This window comes from Aquarana catesbeiana, linkage group LG02, assembly GCF_042186555.1.
Source record: "Aquarana catesbeiana isolate 2022-GZ linkage group LG02, ASM4218655v1, whole genome shotgun sequence".
NCBI classification, from domain to species: domain Eukaryota; kingdom Metazoa; phylum Chordata; class Amphibia; order Anura; family Ranidae; genus Aquarana; species Aquarana catesbeiana.
In genome coordinates, this window is record NC_133325.1 from 550,722,286 (window position 1) to 550,744,431 (window position 22,146).

Sequence of the window (22,146 nt, forward strand, 5' to 3'; positions counted from 1 at the left end):
TGTGCATGAGGCCTTGACAAAACATTAGGAAAGTTGCTTGCAGAACACTTTAGAAAGGGAGACAGTACAGTAACATTACAATTCAACACAAGAGGGTTAAGAGAGCTCTGCTCATGAGAGCTTCCAATACAAAAAGGGAAGACCAAGTGGTACAAAAGGTAATAACTGTGAGGGATGAGCTGAGAGAAAGTAAAAGACAAGATTGTTCGATAAAGGCAAGATAAGCTTCCCTAAAGGCTCATGCTCACTGCAGCTCAAAGAAACTGCTCCTAGAGGCTTTTGAGCTTTTTTGAGCTCCTATTTTTTCTGCCTGGAAACTCCCCCCCATGTTAGCCAATGTATCCATGCACACTATGGCTTTTTCATGAGTTCTCAGGCAGAAAAAAAACCCACTAAACTTGCGTTCTTGAGAGGAGCTTTCGAGCAGAAAAGATGCCTAAGTGCCTAAAAACGCGCAAAAAACTTAGAGGCTTGAAAACATACAAAAAAAAAAAAAAATCGGAAAAATGAGCTGAGGGGAGGGTTCGTGAAAAAAAAAAAAAAGCTCAGAGAAGCTCAATAAAAACATGTGAAAGAGCCCAAAAAAGTACAAACTTCTTCAAGCTAAAATAAAAAAACTCAAATGCCTGTAAAAGTAGCTTTTTTTTTTTTTTTTTGAGCTGCAGTGTGAGCCCTAAAAAGAGGCGTTTTCAAGGCTAATTCATACTATGTGCGGTGGTCGCCATTCACCGCTAGGACATACAGGAAACAACTGCTTTACTGACGGCCATACACAGAGCGAATTTCTTTCCTATAACCACAGGTTGCAGAAAATAAATTTGAATGATTCCCCATCACAGTGTTGATGCTGGAATCTCTCCTTCCAGGCCATGGTCTTCTCCCGGCCGGGTGGGTGTCGGGCAGGGGCAGCCATCCCTGCTGGTAAAGAACAGTGATTAGCTGCTATAGCCTTTACCGATAATTGCACGAGAATCCAGCAGGCTGATTGTACCCAGGTTGATTGATCAATTTAGTACATTCAACCTGCCCATTAACGGTTCGAATCTCTGCTGGTTCCCGCTGAACCAGTTGAGATTTGAACTGTGTATGGTCGGCCTTACTCTGGTTGAAAAAAAGATACAAGTCTATCCAGTTTTCTGTGTGTCCTATTCACACAGGGCAGCCTGGAGCTTGAAAAAAATGCATACATGCTGCATTTTATCCTAGCGAAGCTTAAAGGGATACAGAGCAAGAGAAGTTTGGGGTATATATTGGCTCAATTTTTTGTCTGCTCGGAGTGGAGAGTAGTGACTGTCAGTCACCGCTCTCTGCACTGCTCTTTCTGCACCAGGCTGGAGAGAGAATGGGTGCTCAGGCATGCTGAGACCTGGAGCCATCTGTCAATCAGGCAGCTAAGTGGATCTCAACAATATGGTCGGGATCCTTTCAGAGCCTGGTGCAGCTCTGCCATGTCAGCTGATAGCAGGCAATAGCTATAAGCTGACTCTGGGTCACAGGATAAGTGTACTCCTGTGACCCACAAGAGAAGTATGGTCAAAAAAGATTTGGGCATACTTCCCTTTTAAAGGGCCACCGAGAGGTGGTACAGCTTCCCTATCATGTGACCACTTGGCTCTCACAGCAGTAGCATGATCAGGAAGCCCGTCCCACTGGCTCCTGATCAGTAGCCATGGCAGCACAGTAAGCGAGTACGCTCTCAGCATGCTTCAGGATACTCACGTGCTGCGGCTGAAACCTCACTCCAAATTTATAAAAAACAAAAAAAGGTCAAAGGCGGCAGCAGGAGACATTGTGATTGGTGGAGCTTGTCAGGGGCGGCACAGTGATGTAGTGGGTAGCACTCTTGCCTAGCAGTAAGAAGGGTTGCTGGTTCGAATCCCAACCATGACACTACCTGCCTGGAGTTTGCATGTTCTCCTTGTGCCTGTGTGGGTTTCCTCCGGGTACACCGGTTTCCTCCCACAATCCAAAGACATGCTGGTAGGTTAATTGGCTTCTGTCCAAAATTGTCCCTAGTATATGACTGTAAGTTGGGGACCTTGGATTGTGGGCTCTTTGAGGGTAGGGATCAATGTGAGTGTGCAATGTATGTGTCAAGTGCTGCGTAAATTGACGGCGCTATATGGGTACCTTAAATAAATAATTATATAATAGACGAGCATCTTAACCTCTTCCTGACCACCTCACGTTGCCCTTTAAGAGGCGGCTTGTGGGCGCGCGCCCGCCGGGAGCTCCGTAAACGCAGCTCCTGCAGACCCGATGTCTGCGGGGATACTCATGGTGAGGAAGAACGGGGAGATGCTAATGTAAACAAGCATCTCCCCGTTCTGCCTAATGACACTGTCAATGATCACAGCTCCCTGTAATCGGGAACGGTGATCAGTGTAGTGTCACACAGCCTCCCCCCCACAGTTAGAATCACTCCCTAGGACACACTTAACCCCTACAGCGCCACCTAGTGGTCAACCCCTTCACTGCCAGTCACATTTACACAGTAATCAATGCATTTTTAATTACACTGATCGCTGTATAAATGTGAATGGTCCGACGTGTCCGCCATAATGTCGCAGTCACAACAAAAATCGCTGATTTTTTTAATCAATTTTATTCAAAAATTATCAATAAAAATGGCATAAAACGATCCCCTATTTTGTAGGTGCTACAAACTTTTGCGTAAACCAATCAATAAACGCTTATTGTGATTTATTTATTTATTTATTTTTTTTTTACCAAAAATACGTAAAAGATACAGATACAGGGATAGGGACAATTGCAGACACTCACTCAGGTTGAACTGGATGGACTGGTGTCGTTATTCAACCTTACTAACTATATCACTATATCAAAACCATCTCCTGTTTTTATTACACTACACTGTTTGTTTGTTTTTTACCCCATACTCATACACATGGCAGGGGGCGGGATCTGGGGCTCCCTTGTTAAAGGGGGTTTCCAGTTTCCGATAAGCCCCCACCCGCAAACCCCCTAAAACCACAGCCCAGGGTTGCATGGAAGAGGCCCTGGTCTGGTATGGTTCAGGAGGGGGGGGGGGGGCACTTGATCGTACCGCCCCCCCCCCCCCCCCCTTCCTGACCTGCTGGGCTACATGTACATGCTCTGACCCTTGGGGTCTGGTATGGATTTTGGAGAGGTCCCCCACACTGTTTTTTTTTTTTTTTTTTTTTTTTTTTTTTATTTATTTTGGCATGGGGTTTCCCCTCAAAATCCATATCAGACCCCAAACGTTTTTTTTTTCTCCAATACATTTTGCATTGCTAACACTGCCTTTGATCCAACTTGGATTAAATTCAATGAGCTGAAATCGGACTCAAGTCAGACCAAAGTAGTGGCAGGAACCTTTTCAAAAGTCGGACTGACACAAGCCCAACCAGTTAAGATAGCGCTCATATGGAAACATTGATTTCTACATGTCATGTGACTTGTGCTATCAAAATCTGAGCGATTGTCGCACCAGTGTGTACCAGGCCTTAGACATTGATATGGAGCTTAAAGGAGGGGGCCAGAGTCCAGGATCACACCTAGCACCCTGATATAAGCACAGGGACTAATAGGTGTGCTATTGAACTTGATAGAAAAGTCAGGGGACAATGGGGTGAAGTAAAGTAAAAGCTCAGTTATAGAAAGAGTATGAAAAAGTCAGGACATCCATACTCATATGTTCAATAGCAAGTTTTGAATATGTAAATCAATCTCTATACACTGAAACATGTATAATAAAATAAGATCTATGTTGTTCCTGTATTAACATAAGGCATTTGTCTAGTGAATGAGTGTCCTAATGGTACTGGTTATCACAGACTGAACTGAGCAGCTATGAAAGACAGGCCAGTGGATGTGAGTCACAAGCCCTATTTAGCTCAGCGGATACAGAAGCATGGAGGCTGTGTTTGTGTTTTGGTGTGTAGTGTGCGGGGAGGGGAATTGAGCTTAGCAGTGAAATTTAAGTGATGTATTCGACAGCTGAAAACAGGAGGACAGTGCGCAGTAACAGTGATCTTTACTGGACGGCTGCTTAACAGGGATACTGTATTTCATCCTAGAACTCGTCTGTTATTTTACAGGTGTACTTGTACTAGCTACATGTCTCATGCTTAAGATACGTTTCATTTATGCAGAAAGCTTTCCAGAAATTCAATCATTACAATGAACAACCTTTGCTACAACTGAAGAAAAAAAATATATATATAAAAAAAAAAAAAAAAAAAAAATTGAACCTTTAAAATGAACTTTTATTAAATAAAATGTGTACGTGCCCCTTTGGCTTTTCACTCCACTGTACCAGACAAGGCCCCGCACACATTTCTTTCTGTGACCCATTCACCCAGCACATAGCTATAAATCAAACAATGACCCATTATTAACACGCTCACCAGTGTCACTGCACATTTCTGTGAAGTAACAAGCTTCTCCAACTTAACTGTACGACTGAAAAAGAAAGGACAGAAATAATAAAACAATAATTATACAAGACAGGTACAGCAATTCACTCACAACTTATAGCAACCACCAAACCGGTGTAGCGCTTTAAAGGTTAAGTCCACCCTAACACTAAAATCTCTACATCTACAGGCACCCACGATCTAACACGAACCTATCTAGCCATGTACAGAAGAAATCAGTATACATACCTTTTCTGAAGCCGATCCGATCCCACGCTGAGCTGTCAGTGGCGGCTTCGCTGTGGAGGCGGGTGCAGAGGACACGTACGACCATGGAAGCCCCATAGTAACTCTATGGGTGACGTCACTCCCCATTCATTTCACAGCTGTTGGCCGTGTTCTCTTCAGAGCTTCCGCCGCTGGAGACTGGACCGGATCGGCTTCAGAAAAGGTATGTATACTGACTTCTTTACAGGACTAGATAGGTTAGTGTTAGATCGTGGATGTCTGTAGATGCAGGGATTTTAGTGTTAGGGTTCATTTACATTTGCTTCGGCTTCAACACACATTAAGGGCTAGTTTACGCTTGCTTCAAAACAAGTCTTCGGATAGGCTTTGTTAAAGCTCTCTGAACGCTAGTCAAAGCTCCTGTCACTTAATAAAATGGTTAGCTTACAGTCCTGTTTACACCTGCTTTTGCTTTGCTTCAAAAGTTATACCTGTTGCTTTAGTTGTGCTTCAAAGCATCTTCAAAGCCTCCATGGAAGTCTATGGCAAAGCTCGCTTGAAGCCCCACTGAAGCCTCATCGAGGCCCCACAAAGCCTCACCAAGGCCTCATCGAAGCCCCGCCGAAGGCTCATCAAAGCCCCACAAAGCCTCACCAAGGCCTCATCGAACCCCCACCGAAGGCTCATCGAAGCCTGATCAAAGCCCCACAAAGCCTCACCAAGGCCTTATCGAAGCCCCACCGAAGTCTCATTGAAGCCTTATCGAAGCCCCACAAAGCCCTCATCGAAGCCCTCATCGAATCAAAATCGTGTGACTTTCAAGTCGCGGCAGTGTGAAAGGGGCCTAACACACCTTTTTTTTTTTTTTTTTTTTTATGCAAAGCAGCACACAACAATGCTTTCACATCTGTACATTGTGGATCTCTGAAGGGCAGATGCATTTGTTTAAACTGCATATGGACAGGAGGGTTCTATTCAGAACAGAATGTAGGTAGAGCAATACCACTGTGTCAAATTAAAAAAAAAAATTAAATTACGTGTATTCCACTTTACTCACTTGGCTCCCCAAGGCGCTGCGACATACCCATATGTTGAGGTGCACAAGTAAAAGACTATTTAAAATGTTTTGGGGTTTTTTTTTATACTGTCACCAATTAGTAACCCTGATCCCTTACTAAATACCTTGGACGGCCTACTTTCCAAAAAGGGGTCATTTGGGGGAGTATTTGTACTGTCCAGGCATTTTAGAGCCTCAAGAAATGGGATAGTCAGTCAATACATCAGGATTGATCAATTCATATATTACATACACCATAGTTTGTAGACTCTACAACTTTTACACAGACTAAATAATATGCACTGATTTAGGTTAATTAAATGCAACCAAAAGAAAGCTCTAGTTTTGTGTGAAAACAGCAGTGGCGGCCGGTGCTCAAAATTTTTTGGTGGGGGGCGCAAACAAACTAAAAAATTCTGAAAAAAAAAAACAAAAAAACATCAGTTGCAGCCCCACTGTGCCCATCGTATGCAGCCACTGAACCCCATCAAATGCAGCCACTGCATCCTGATGGAGGATCAGGCAGCAGGTGATGGCGGTGAGCTGTGGGACAGGCAGTGGGTCAGGCGACGGCTCCTGTCCTGTGTCCTCCATGCTTCCCGTGCTTCTCTTCTTCCCTTCTGCTTGGCGTCCAATAGGATTGCCTGTGCCTTCAGCCAACCAGGTGATGGGTATTAGACCCGCACTTCCTGATTGGCTGAGAGGCGGTTCAGTGCTAGAAGAGCAAATATTCATTTGCTTTTCTAACATACCTGGGTGGGCTCCGAGCACAATGCTCTCCGCTCTGAGTCCACCTTTTTTGAAGCCTATTAGAGCCTGAACAGGGGGTGGACACGATGGTCATGGATAGATTCATGCTAGGCATGAATCTATCTATTCAACACATAGGAGGGGGGGGGCACCCTTAATGGACGGGCCCCCCTAGAAAACAGTGATATAAATTTAAATTTGTGTACAGGGTTGCATGACCGCGCAATTGCCAGTTAAAATAGCGCAGTGCTGAATAGCAAAAAATACCCCCGTTATGAAGAGGGTAAAACCTTTCCGGAGGTCAAGTGGTTGAAATAATGTATAACTGAAAATATTATCATTAACACATCAAATATTATATATATGCAATGGCAATGTTTTATAAGCATCTATTAAATAAAGCAGATTGATTTCCTCTAGCTCTTTTGAGACACCTTGCATAGCACACACATTAACGAAGGGGTAGGAGGGGAGGGGGCTCACAATAATCCCAGCTATGTTGCAATCATTAGCTCGCTGATGTTACAACACTCCAGTTCTGCAAATATTCCTCACATCTCACAAACAAACTGTTTCCATATTTTACTAATCAAAAATTGGTGAAAATGAACAGGATAGAATTTCGACATAGAAAGCTCAAAAAGAAAGCGAACGTGCGCAAGCCGGCAGACAATTCAATACTTATCATTATGAGAAAGGGGAATCTAAAGGTAACCACCAAAGTTACAGTCTCATTGTACATGTCCCTAGATTCCAGCTGAATTATGCAAAAACTGTTATGTGTGTGGGAGGTGCACATGACACCGTGCGGTTGATTTATTAAAGGAGTAGATGCTCGCTTACATTAGTGAAGGGTGAAGCTGGTTATTTGAATACCCCATATGCAAGAGATTTAAAATCTGGATTTTTTGCTTGCCTGTGATTGTATAAGTAAATATATCCCCACCCAAGCGATATATACATTCTTTACAAAGTAAAAATTCTCTACTCCTTTAGTCATGAAACTAAATCATAGGATAAATGACCATCTAGCTTGTGGGTAGCAAGTGATTTTTTGTTTTAATAGAAGAAACACTAGCAGTGGCCATATACCGTACCATCTGATTGAACAATTCTTTACAAAGTCAGATAATATGATCGGATCTATGCATTATCGAAAAGATACATACTTTGCCATGGAGCAAGCAAAACGGATACATTTATTGGAAATTATTCTGATCGGTCTAAATTGAAAACATGGTTTTCGGAAAGTAGATAATTTAAGATAATCGTTGAGTCAATGGCGCATCAAACAATCTTCCAATCCGTTTTCCCAATGGTCAGTAAGTCTACTGACAATAAGATCTTATATGAAATAGTTCCGTGTATGGTTACCATTAAACATTAATAACGTTAGACAACAGTAGAACCTCCAGATTAGGAGATGATTTAATGTCCATGGGACTCCATAAATCCCCATTGGGCAAGGGTGTTTGGGTGGAGCGCATACTGTATGATAAGTGATGTTGGAAACCTTGTCCAATATATTTGATATAAACCAGTTTTCTGTAGCACACCTTCTTCCCCCTTCTTTATAGACTAAATATAAATATGTTTAGGGACCTGGTGGCTAAAAGCAGTCAAATTGTGCCTGAACAGCTGACTGCCCTCTAACAACTTTATCATCCTTAGGCTAGCTATAGATGGATGCAAGAATGATAATCACTTGAGTCCCCCATCAAAGAATCCCTCCCGCAGTGCTATTGTCTTCTGCTGGGAGCCTTCCCTGCTGGCAGAACACATTAATTACTGGTGGCAGCTATAGCCGCTGGCGGTAATCACATGCAAAAAATCCAACAGGCTGGATGGATCGACTTCAGTGCAACCAGCCCCCCCATAGCGGTATCCCTGTTGAACCGGCCAAGATTGAATCCATCTATGGCCCACTTCTGCTCTTTTAGTGCAGTTACAATAATTGGGCATTGATATCCATCCATACCCCCTCATCCAAGGCATATGCTTACCTTTCCCTACTCTGCCGACATCTTCACTGTATGACCTACTCAAAGACACACAGCCTCTTCTTCAAATTCTTCACTGTCAAGTCTAACTCCACCTGCTCATGCGTACCCCAATCTCCACTTTTGGAGAGTTCATACTCCGACTGCCCTAACAGAGTTTGTAGAAGATGATGTGTGGGGGAGGGCAAGGTGTGAAGATCTAAGCAGAGTGGAAAGTGGGGAATGAAGCCCAATAATATAATTACAGTTTATTCAATAAGAAGCTCTAATTCAGAAGTGTTAATTGTTTTTGCAGCCAAGATGATGGCACATCAGTGGGGCCTACCATATTTATGAGTGTTCATTTTTAAGCACGGTAACTCACAGAAAGAAAAGAATTCCCACCATGAAGCCACCAAGCAGAACTCATTAAGTTTAAATCAAGAGACCAGTGCAAGATGGATTCTAGGTTTGTTGCTGTGAGTTACTGAATGTCCATGGGAATGCAAAACCTGCTTGAAGCAGGTCATATTCAAGTCAGAATGAGATTGACTGCAGGTAAAGTGTAGCTGTCAGTGAATTCTGAATGATCTCAGACGTGTCCCAAACTGATGCCACTGACACAAGCCCAAAACCCATGGACACATAACCTTGGCAGAAGTTCTCCTTTCTGAACCACTCTGAAACCAGTATCACTACTTATTTCTTGGGATTTGACATCCCTGACTTCATGTCTAAGCCACACTTGGGAGTAATGGCAGCAGCCTGCAACTCCTCATTGGCAATGTCATCCAATAAAGTGGTTGTAAACCCTTAGCGCTGGTTCACACGGGGGCAACACGACTTACAGCGCGACTTAGCAAGGCGACTTCAGCGCGACTTCAGCGCGACTTCAGCGCGACTTCAGCGCGACTTACAAGGCGACTTCAAGTCGCCTCCAAGACAGGCGACTTTCCAGTGGCCAATCAAACTACAATCCGCTCTGGGGGAGGGAGGGGTTTGCTTGAAAAAAACATCTTCTCTTCCTGTGAAGTCGCTTCACTATAGACCACGATCCGACTTGTAGGCGACTTCCATTGAAATCAATGGGTACAAGTCGCCTACAAGTCGCCTTGAAGTAGTACAGGGACCTTTTCTGAAGTCGGAGCGACTTCAGTAGCGTACATATAGACGGCTCTCATTCACTTACATGGACTTTCAGATGTCAAGCGACTTGAGGTCTGACAAGTCGGATCCCAAGTCGCGGTAGTGTGAACCGGCACTTACAGACCACTTTTCGCTACATAAGGCTTACCTTTCCCTAATAAGGCTTACCTGTAGCTACCCAGGATATCTAAACCTGCACGGTTTAGGAGATATCCCCTGTATTTGCATGTGCCGACGTCATCGGCACATGCACATTGACACAAACTGAAGCAATGGCACGTATATGCATACTAACTTAATATGCCTTTGTCTTGCAGGTGTTAGGTTTTTTTTTCTCAAAGTGGGTTTACAACCACTTTAAGAATTTCCGAGTCTCAGCATAAGACATAGGGGTTTATTTACTAAAGCTGGAGAGTGCAAATTCAGGCTTACTTCTGCATTGAAACCAGCTTCCAGGCTTTATTGCCAAAACTTAATTGAACAAGGTGAGGTTATTAGCTGATTGGCTATCATGCACAGCTGCACTAAATTCTGAGTGCACCCCTTTTAGGCTGGGTTCACAAATGTGCAATGCGAATTGAAGCTCCGTTTTCACAGATAATTGACAAAGTAGTTCTTCAGCGTTTCATGTCAGTTTTTGATCAGTATCAGGTCAGGATTGCATCAGTATCAGGTCAGGATTTTATCCTGTTCACAACGGAATGCATCTGTGAATCAGAAAATAATGTGCTTTTAATTTGCACCGCAATGCCCAGAAAACGCACACTTTTTTGGGCAATGTGGAGTGCAAATGCAACGCACATATGTGAACCAGCTTTATTCAAATGAACGTATTTTTAAATGTCAAGCGAATTGGATGCGGTATAAGCTGCATTCAATTCGCACAGGTGTGAACCCATCTACCCCACATTCTCTGCAACCAAACACATAACGATTCTGCTGGGAACGGGTGGAGGTCCGCTTAGGGCCTCTGTGGTCAGAGAAAGCATATTGGAACTTGGCCCATAAAATCCTGCATAAATGTGGTAAAATCCTTCCAGGATAAGGGAAGGGGGTCAGGCCTAACAGAGGGAAGACTGAGGAGTGCAGGGTCCCAAGCAGAAGACAACATTCCAGGCTGTCAGTGTCAGGCACTACAGGCAGCCCCAGTGTTGTTTGTGGATCCTGACCTGAGGGGACCCTTTACAGCTAAACCGTTCCTTGTGTACCTGGGATCTGACATGTTGTGCTGCAACAATGGAACATCATTGCTCAAGGTATCCAGCTAGGCCTTGAATACTTACAAACTGAAACCAGGAAAGGATCGGAATGATGAAGACAGGCAACAAAGACCAACAGAGTCACGGATGATGAGAAGCAGTGGCAGCAATTAGTTCATAATTATTGGTGGTAGGAGGAGCACAGAGCGCATGTGTGCGACACTCCACCTCAAGGATTACATCAGTGCTCGACCCCTCAGCATTAACCTGAAGACTACAATCCAGGTCAGCCTTGAAATCGTCAGGTTTGGGTATGACTTCCAAAGTTTTTGCTTTAGCCCCGGTACACACTGCCACTACTTGTCATGTGACCTGAGAGTCCAAATTCACATGACAAGTCGCGTCCCATTAATGGCAATGGAATCGTTCTAATTGGTGCGACTTCAACGCAACTTGCATTTGATGTCAAAGAAATGGTATGCAAGCTGCCATGAAGTCGCACAGGGATGTCGGATTTAAAGCCGCGCCAGTGTGAACTAGGGCTTAACCAACCTGGATAGCTGCGCATAGAGACCAGCTCAAGCAGCAGGTAGTAGAATCTTGATTAGAGTAAAAAAAAAAATAATAATAATATTGAATGCAGGAAAATATAGCTAGAAAAAAAACAGACAGTTACTTTACTCACTAATGAAAAGTCCATCTTCCTAAGACACTAGCAAAAAAACTGAGGCATACTGGGAGTAGAAGTGGCTATATAGAGCTGATCACTGTTTTTAGGTTTGACAGTTTCCAAAATCTCCAGTAGGTGGCAGCATACCCAATAGTCTCTGAATCCTATGTCCCTGACTGGGAGAAGCAAGAAGTGAATCAATCAGGTTCTGATGCCATATACAGTGCTGTAAATCCCATAAGGGCAGAAGTGATAGTGATACTCCATGGTCCAATCCACAGACTGGGGTGGGTTAGTGACCAAGCTAGAGTAATTAATCCACCACAGAGGATAAAAGTGAGGTCACTGACCTGGTTGTACTGCCTGGCAGGAATGTATGGATTACAAGATTATATACCCATCTGCCTTGAGTTACTCTATAAGACAGTGTAAGTTCTGTTCTCAGAGGGCCAATAGATGCATTATGTAATGTAGAACTATAGGCATTTTTTTTTCATTTTGGATAGAGAAAGGGAGGGTTATAACCCCTGTAAGGTTTATTTTTTACCATCATTTGGGGGGTGGGGGGGGGTTACCTTTACTTCCAGCCCTGTGGCCAAAACAGGAAATGAGGGGAAATCCGTACGAATTAAAGCGGAAGTTCACACAAAAATTGAACCTCCGCTTTTGGAACCCTTCCCCCCCTCCGGTGTCACATTTGGCACCCTTCAGGGGGGAGGGGGTGCAGATACTTGTATAATACAGGTATTTGCACCCACTTCCGGGCATAGACTCCCGCGGGAGTTTACGCCTCTTCCTGTCCTCCCCCCCCACCCCCCGCTGTCTGCTGGGATACACTTGAATCCCAGAGACAGCAGAGTCTATCCGGATTGCGCAGAGCGACTCACACATGCGCAGTAGGGAACCAGGCTGTGAAGCCGCAAGGCTTCACTTCCTGATTCCCTTATCGAAGATGGCGGCAGCAGCATTCGAGGACCGAGGGACGGTTCGGCCTCGGGTGCCGACATCGCGTTTCTGTGGGTGAGACATGCTGCTAGACTGATTGGCTCCTGTATGTGTGACAAGGACCTTATGGTGGCCATACGCAGAATGATTTATATACAAAAAATATGATAGGAAAATTATCAGAAGATAGAAAAATAGTTCAATGCACAATAAACTTTAAAGTCATATCAGTTGTTTTGTTTGCTTTAATAGACCAATCCAAATAGTTTTGATTGGTTTTGCTTGAAATTGGTTCATGACACAATGTGTGACTTTTCACCAATTCACACATCTAATTATATTATCAGATTCTGTGAAGAATACATCTGGCCATACACTAAACAACCTCATTGGACAATCTCCTTCAGATCTACCGTCAATTGTGTAGTGCAAGGGCCGGCCGAAGTAGATACAAATTGAACGCATATTTAGGTAGGTCCCATAGTGGTGGTAAATCAAAAAGTGATTAGCCAGAGATTGTACAATCTAATTGAATAAAGTGAGATCAGCTTTAGAAAGACTATACAATCTGATTGTGAAATCTCATTTAACTTTACTAAAACCAAATAATATGGAGACAAACCTAAACAACACTTTCAATTTTGTATCTAATCAGGCAGACCCTCATACTACATAGTTGACGGTAGATTGTACAATCAGAATGTATAGTGTGTGTTCACTTTTGGATTTACTGTAAATTATACAATACAAGGGCCTGTCTGATTGGATACTAATTGGATGGATAAAGTATAACTAAAAGACAAAACTTTAGTGGAGAGGGATTATAACATCTGTCAGGTTGTAACCTCTGTCTGTGCCCCCATTAGGGAGATTCTCCTGGTCACCAATATCAGAATGAAAGTGAAAGAAAAAAAAAAAAAAAATCGCACATTTTGGGTTGCTATCAGAGCAGGAATACAGAGGAAACCTTCCAATGGGGATACCTCGGGATTACCTCACTTTGGGGAGATTTTCCTGTTTTGGCTATAGAAATGAAGGGAAATCTCCCCTAGAGAAAATGGATATTAAAAAAAATTGGCAGGGGTTATAACCCTCCCTTATGCTATCCAAAATAAAAAAAAGTTTTGCCTTTAGTTCGACTTTAAAGTACAGCCAAAAGCAAAACTTTTTTGAGGGACATAGTAAAAGAGGATTATAACCCCTGTCCGTGCCCCCCCCCCCCCCCCCAGCTGTGTCCCCATAGGGGAGATTTCTCTTCACTTCATGTCCCATAGCCAAAACCGCTCTAAAAGGTTGGAGACCGCGCTGGACTGACTCACTCGGTGGAGGGTCTATGAGTGGGTGATAATGGGGGCGGGTTGGAAGAGTTTGCTCCCGATGAATCCAGCCCAACTCGACAAAAGGGTGGCAGTGAGCAAATACTTGTGAGGCTAGGTAAAAGGAGTGCCCGGTATTCATATTAGAAGCAAACTGAAGATGAATATGTAGTAGTTTTATTAAAAGTACTAATAACATGATAAAGCCAACGTGTTTCGGGGAAACAAAGACTTCCCCTTCTTCAGGTAATGTTGATGTTTATTCCGATAGTGGCATCATAGGGGCCCTATGCTGCCACCGCCGGAATAAACAGCAACATTCCAGTGTTTGGTGTCACAGACACCAGTTTGGGATACATCCTCACCTACCAGTTATAAACAAGGCCAAGGATAAATCCAATGAAAAAAAACAAGCTTAACTTATCCTCACCTACCACTAGCATATAACAGCAGCCCCGAAGAGGGGGGAGTCTTTGTTCCCCGGAAACGCGTTGGCCTTATCATGTTTTGCTACTTTCAATAAAATGACTGCATATTCACCTTCATTTTGCTTCTAATTGGATATCGGGTGCTCCTTTTAGCTACCCTCACATAACCAAGACTTGAAGTGAGAGGAAATCTGTGTGTCACCAGAACTAGTGTCCCCAATGGAAGATTCCCTCTCTACTCCTGTTCTGGTGACAGCCCACAGTTTAGGAATTTTTTTTTTTCAGTTTCATTTATGACAGTCACCAAGACAAATAGAGAGGGAAAATCTCCCTAACAAGGACACAAACAGCCATAAAACCTTGGCAGGGGCTCTAATCCCTCTCCACCCTGTTCAAAACTTTAAAAAAAAAAAGTTTTGCCTTTGGTTACACTTTAACCACTTCCATACTGCAGGCTGTCATATAATGTCCTGGGCTTTCAGTGGTGACATCTGAATGATGCCTGCAGATACAGGCATCATTCAGATATTGTTTTTTTCAGCCAGCGATTCCCTTCACCGTAAGAACAATCATAGTGGCTGTTCAGCCGTTTGATCATTCTTACAGGCAGCGGGAGGGGACGTCCCCTCCCGCCACACTCCGGTGCTTCTCCCAGCTCGCCCGTGAGATCGGCGAGCCGGTGGAAGTTAGCCATAGAGATTTCAGAGGGACAAATGGTCCCCGGCAGTCTCTATGACTCTTGGAGGCCCGGGTGCGACATCCTGATGTCACATCCAGGCCGGCGGAAGTAAACAATGCCAGGGACTCGGCTGGAAAGCCTGAGATTGTACATTTTTTTTTGGAGATCTCAGGCTTTCCAGGCTGGAAGAGCGATGTGGAGTCTCCATAAAGAGGACCGCTCATGCACTAGTCCTATTACAAGGCATGTTTACATGCCTTGTAATAGGAATAAAAGTGATCCTTTTTTTTTTTTTTTTTTTTTTTTTAAAAGGTGAAAGTGTTAAAAAAAGTCAAAAAAAAAAAAAAAAATGAAAGCACCCCCATATGGAAACGCATATGTAGGTCGCGTCCACATATGTAAACAACTTCAAACCACACATGTGAGGTATCACCGGGAATGGTAGAGCGAGAGCAATAATTCGGGGCCAAGACCTCCTCTGTAACTCTAAACATGTAACTATGTAACCTGTAAAAAATGTTAAAGTCTCGCCTATGGAGATTTTTAAGTACCAAAGTTTTGGCGCCATTCCATGAGTGTGCGCAATTTTAAAGCGTGACGTGTTAGGGATCTATTTACATCATCTGTCACATTATACTAAGGCATTGGGCAACTTTACTGTTTTGTTTTTATTCAGGAAAGTGGGGGGTTTTTTGTTTTTTTTTGTTTTTTTTAAACGCGTTTGAAAAATTGCTGTGCAAATACTGTGTGACATTAAAAGTTACAATGACCACCACTTTATTCCCTAGGGTCTCTGCTAATATATATATGTGTGTGTGTTTGGGGGTTCTGAGTAATTTTCTAGCAAAAAGAACGTTGATTATTACATGTAAGGAGAGGAGTGCTGGTATTTGCGCAGTATGGAATTGGTCAAGGTTTGTCCTATTACCTGGTTTTGGTCAATCTAAACGATGATTGTATAGTGTATGGTTAATCTGCCCATGCAATCTTTGTATGATCAACTTTAGATGTATGTAATTTGAGCACCTACCGAATGAATCTGTATCCAATCAGGCAAGTTGTTGGTAGATCCAAAGGAGATTGTACAATGAGATGTTCTAATGTTTGAGGCAGGGGGGCAGGGGTTGGTGTGGATAAATAGTATGTAACTAGGTGGCACTGTATCCATAAATACAATGTATAGTCATGCTGGCTGCGACACCTGCTGTGCCCTCAGTACTGGAGATGCCACCCCTCCAGGATGTATAGAATAGAAGTCAGGGCACTGCAGACACAGAGTGGGCTTCGATGGACACCAGGGATGGGATTGCACTCTTCCTGTCACCAGCACTCAGGTGACCTCAATAACCTCCCGCTGGCCGGATGAGCCCGACCAACTGACAGGTGTCACCGGAGCTCCGCCCACTCAGGCACTCCCCGGTACTCTGTGGGTGTCGTCGTTGCCCCCCTCTTCTCCCCCTCCCGGGTGCCCGGCTCCCGTGTCCTCCTGAAGGTCACCCAGTGTGTCTCACCTCGGCTGGCACGTGTCCCTTCTATTGATGTCGGTGGAGATTGGCAGGCGCACCCAGTAAATGTTCCCTCTGTAAACTCCAAAGCCCGCTACGCAGTCCGCACGTCAACTGCTGTCATCGGCTCCTGTCACAGCGGACTGCAATTCGGTCACCAGGGGGAGCCCTCGAGCCTTAGAGGAGACCGGGAGATGGAGTTCCCCGCCGGAGAGGCTCATGGGAGAACACACACACGAGTGCGCCATGTTTGTTAAGGGCAACGTTAGTTTGATGGGGAATATTTTAATGTTGTTTGTGTATAAGTGTGGGGACAAAAAACGGTACATATATTTACTTAGGGATCGATAAAAAGGAAAACTCGCCGTTCCTCTATGCAGGAAGACGCGTCTGCGCAGTTTACAGCTGCGCGAATTCAGCACTGTATATCAATCCCTCTAGTGGAGAATACGTGTCATTACATCGGACAGAGCTGAGAGCTGGTCTCTTCTCGTGAGGATGACTGGACTCGTTTGTTTCCGAGTTTCTTCCTCGTCCTCTTTAGCTTTAAAGGCACAGTGACCACAAATCAAACAGAAAACAAAACAAAGTACATATAGCTTAGAGCACGTCAGGGATTTTGTGTACAAAAGTAGCTGAAACAGTAGTAGAGTATTGGACGGTTTTAAAAATCGATTGATGCAAAAAGTTTGGATCCTTTGTCGGATATTTAACGGCTTATTTCATAGCTCCCAACTGTCTCTGATTTTGAGGGACTGTCCCTGATTTGGAGCAATGTCCCTCTGTCCTCATTTGTCCCTCATTTTGGTCTGATCTATATAGTTGTATATAAAATGCACTTTTTATCTTTCAAAATTGTTTCTCAATGCTAAACCTTTCATCCAATTTCTAAATTGCTGCATTCGTAAATTTAAAAGCCAATATAAAGGAATAGGAGTGGTAAAAAAAGTCCTTGTGGATTTTAATTAACCTTTTTTTGGTTCATTCTCCTTTAAGGGTGTGTGTCAGGGGGCGTGTCCTATGCCTACATACATTTGCAAGTAGGTGTCCCTCATCCCCATCTCGAAATGTTGGGAGGTATGTTATTTGTACAACAAAGATGGGCTGCCACCTCATCCCTTAATAAAACCAAACATATAATAATTACACGGGTTCTGTGGCCAATTAAGGCTCTGTTCACATGCCTGCCCGCGATCCAGAATCGCGGCAAATCGTGGGACGTTCCTTGTGATCCTTGTCACTTCCAATGGCACACCGATCACAGCGTGATTTTGCCGCGATTGTCACCCAAAGAATCGCTATAAAATCGTGCAAATAGATTTGCAGTACCCCTGCCACCCAAAAGAAGTTCCGGGCTAACTCACTTGGTACCTTATCTGCAGGGTGGATAAAAATCAATGATTTTTTTTTTTTGAAAATCAAAAAAAAAAAAAAAAAACTGATTTTTTTCATGTAAATCATATTTTTTTTTATTTAACCACTTCAGCCCCAGAAGGATTTGCCCCCTTAATGACCAGGCCATTTTTTTTGATACGGCACTGCATCACTTTACCTGACAGTTGTGTGGTTGTGCGATGTTGTATCCAAACAAAATTGTGTATGTTTCTGTAATCTATTTGTGATAAATACATTTGTTACAGCGTCACACAGCGCTCAGCTTATCCCCTGCTGCTCTCCTCCTCTTCTCCCAGCTGTCAGCTGTCCTCGAAGCGGAGAAGACAGTTCAGATGGGCCATGGAAGCGCCGAGCGGGGCTCAGCTAATCCCCCCGCTGCTCTCCCCTTCTGCCAACTGTCACCGGGAGACCTCAGGTCCCCCTCTCTCTGCAGTGCTTGGAGCGGGGAAGACTGATCAGGCAGGTCACGGCGCTATAAGAAGGTATTTATCACAAATAGATTACAGAAACATGCACAGTTTACAATATATAATAATAATATAAAGTGGATTTTACAAACACATTTGCTCAGTGCCACTGGGGATTCCTGACAGGCAGGGATGGAGATGGGGAGAGAAGACAGCACATGACAAGCCCTACCCCAAAAATAAGCTCTACTGGGTCCTTTGTTGCCAAAATTAATATAAGACCCGGGCTTATTTTCGGGAAGACACGGTAGTAATGGCAGTGATCTGCGATTTTTAGCAGGGCTGTGACATCGCAGCGGACAGATCGGACACTTTTGACACATTTTTGGAACCATTGACATTTATACAGCGATCAGTGCTATGAAAATGCACTGATTACTGTGTAAATGACACTGGCAGGGAAGGGGTTAACACTAGGGGGCGATCAAGGGGTTAAGTGTGTCCCTAGGTGCGTTTCTAACTGTGAGGGGATGTGAATGACTAGAGGAGGAGCCAGATCGTTGTTCCTATTTAGTAGCAACAGACGATCTGTTTCTCCTCCCCTGTCAGAACAGGGATTTGTGTGCGGCTGGTCAGCAAGTGGTTAAACCACAATTTAAATCACTAGTAAAAAGGCTTGACTTAAATCAAGTCTATTTAAATCATAATTTTTAAAGAGTAACTGTCATCTCTGTCCCTCAGCGGCTCCTTCTTTGACCCGCTGCTGACTCACTGACATGCTCATCAGGCCCCGGCCGTGCAGCAGGCACGCGCTCCTGCAGCGGTGCACTCGCCTACAATGGCTGTACATATATGGCGATTCGGCCAGGAGAGCCATTCTGCTGCTGTATATGTACTAGAGCTGGTCGGGAAGTGGTTAAATCTGATTTTTTTGATTTTTTTTTTAATCAAATTTATTTTAATAAAATGCTTCTAAAGATAGTTTTTTATTTAACCACTTGAGCCCCGGACCATTATGCTGCCTAAGGACCAGAGGTCTTTTTCCAATTTGGCACTGCGTCGCTTTAACTGCTAATTGCGCGGTCATGCAATGCTGTACCCAAACGAAATTTGCGTCCTTTTCTTCCCACAAATAGAGCTTTCTTTTGATGGTATTTGATCACCTCTGCAGTTTTTATTTTTTGCGCTATAAACGGAAAAAGACCGAAAATTTTGAAAAAAAATGATATTTTCTACTTTTTGTTATAAAAAAAATCCAATAAACTAAATTTTAGTCATACATTTAGGCCAAAATGTATTCGGCCACATGTCTTTGGTAAAAAAAATGTCAATAAGCATATATTTATTGGTTTGCGCAAAAGTTATAGCGTCTACAAACTAGGGTACATTTTCTGTAATTTACACAGCTTTTAGTTTATGACTGCCTATGTCATTTCTTGAGGTGCTAAAATGGCAGGGCAGTACAAAACCCCCACAAATGACCCCATTTTGGAAAGTAGACACCCCAAGGAAATTGCTGAGAGGCATGTTGAACCCATTGAATATTTATTTTTTTTGTCCCAAGTGATTGAATAATGACAACAAAAAAAAAAAAATATTTACAAAAAGTTGTCACTAAATGATATATTGCTCACACAGGCCATGGGCCTATGTGGAATTGCACCCCAAAATACATTCAGCTGCTTCTCCTGAGTATGGGGATACCACATGTGTGGGACTTTTTGGGAGCTTATCCGCGTACGGGGCCCCGAAAACCAAGCACCGCCTTCAGGATTTCTAAGGGCGTAAATTTTTGATTTCACTCTTCACTGCCTATCGCAGTTTCGGAGGCCATGGAATGCCCAGGTGGCACAAAACCCCCCCAAATGACCCCATTTTGGAAAGTAGACACCCCAAGCTATTTGCTGAGAGGCATATTGAGTCCATGGAATATTTTATATTTTGACACAAGTTGCGGGAAAGTGACACTTTTTTTTTTTTTTTTTTTTTTTTTGCACAAAGTTGTCACTAAATGATATATTGCTCACACAGGCCATGGGCATATGTGGAATTGCACCCCAAAATACATTTAGCTGCTTCTCCTGAGTATGGGGATACCACATGTGTGGGACTTTTTGGGAGCCTAGCCGCGTACGGGGCCCCGAAAACCAAGCACCGCCTTCAGGATTTCTAAGGGTGAAAATTTTTGATTTCACTCTTCACTGCCTATCACAGTTTCGGAGGCCATGGAATGCCCAGGTGGCACAAAACCCCCCCAAATGACCCCATTTTGGAAAGTAGACACCCCAAGCTATTTGCTGAGAGGCATGGTGCAGCTCTCATTTGTTTTTGAAAATGAAGAAAGACAAGAAAAAACTTTTTTTTTTTTCTTTTTTCAATTTTCAAAACTTTGTGACAAAAAGTGAGGTCTGCAAAATACTCACTATACCTCTCAGCAAATAGCTTGGGGTGTCTACTTTCCAAAATGGGGTCATTTGGGGGGGGTTTGTGCCACCTGGGCTTTCCATGGCCTCCGAAACTGTGATAGGCAGTGAAGAGTGAAATCAAAAATTTATGCCCTTAGAAAGCCTGAAGGCGGTGCTTGGTTTTCGGGGTCCCGTATGCGGCTAGGCTCCCAAAAAGTCTCACACATGTGGTATCCCCGTACTCAGGAGAAGCAGCAGAATGTATTTTGGGGTGTAATTTCACATATTCCCATGGCATGTTTGAGCAATATATCATTTAGTGACAACTTTGTGCAAAAAAAAAAAAAAAATTGTCTCTTTCCCGCAACTTGTGTCGCAATATAAAATATTCCATGGACTCAACATGCCTCTCAGCAAATAGCTTTGGGTATCTACTTTCCAAAATGGGGTCATTTGGGGGGTTTTGAGCTGTCCTGGCATTTTATGCACAACATTTAGAAGCTTATGTCACACATCACCCACTCTTCTAACCACTTGAAGACAAAGCCCTTTCTGACACTTTTTGTTTACATGAAAAAGTTTTTTTTTTTTTGCAAAAAAATTACTTTGAACCCCCAAACATTATATATTTTTTTAAAGCAAATGCCCTACAGATTAAAATGGTGGGTGTTTCATTTTTTTTTTCACACAGTATTTGCGCAGCGATTTTTCAAACGCATTTTTTGGGGAAAAAACACACTTTTTTAAATTTTAATGCACTAAAACACACTATATTGCCCAAATGTTTGATGAAATAAAAAAGATGATCTTAGGCCGAGTACATGGATACCAAACATGACATGCTTTAAAATTGCGCACAAACGTGCAGTGGCAACAAAATAAATACATTTTTAACCACTTGCCGACCGCCTAACGTATATATACGTCGGCAGAATGGCACGGGCAGGCAGAATCACGTACCTGTACGTGATCTGCCTCCCGCGGGCGGGGGGTCCGATCGGACCCCCCCCCCGGTGCCACCGGCGGTCGGCATCTGACTAGGAGCGTCGGGAGGCGAGGGGGAGACCATCCGATCGTGGCCCCCCCCTCGCGATCGCTCCCAGCCAATAGGAATCCTCCCCTGCCTGTGTGTAGTTTCACACAGGCAGAGGATGTGATGTCATCTCTCCTCGGTCTGGCAGTTTCCGTCCAGCGCCGAGGAGAGAAGACATGTAAGTGCACACAACACAAACACACACAGTAGAACATGCCAGGCATACTTTACACCCCCGATCCCCCCCCCGATCGCCCCCCGATCCCCCCCCAATCACCCCCCCCCCCCTGTCACAAACTGACATTAGCAGTATTTTTTTTTTTTTTTTTCTGATTACTGCATAGTGTCAGTTTGTGACAGTTACAGTGTTAGGGCAGTGAATATTACCCCCTTTAGGTCTAGGATACCCCCCTAACCCCCCCTAATAAAGTTTTAACCCCTTGATCACCCCCTGTCACCAGTGTCACTAAGCAATCATTTTTCTGATCGCTGTATTAGTGTCGCTGGTGACGCTAGTTAGGAACGTAAATATTTAGGTTCGCCGTCAGCGTTTTATAGCGTCAGGGACCCCCATATACTATCTAATAAAGGTTTTAACCCCTTG

The 22,146-nt window shown here is 43.7% G+C and overlaps 1 protein-coding gene across 3 annotated transcripts in view; it reads right to left on the minus strand.

Moving 5' to 3' along the window:
- Positions 1-16,492, minus strand: part of TFEB (transcription factor EB) — a 125,024-nt gene extending 108,532 nt beyond the window's left edge. The window contains exon 1 of one of the 3 annotated variants that reach the window (XM_073615917.1): positions 16,309-16,492. Coding sequence is in view for 1 of the 3 variants with exons in the window: in XM_073615916.1 (XP_073472017.1) it covers positions 4,392-4,407 (16 nt within the window). In the remaining 2 variants the exon portion in view is untranslated. Of the gene's footprint in view, positions 1-4,391; positions 4,470-15,827; positions 16,286-16,308 lie in introns of those variants that run through there. The other 2 variants (XM_073615919.1, XM_073615916.1) reach the window with 2 other exon arrangements.
- Positions 16,493-22,146: the final 5,654 nt, after the last annotated feature.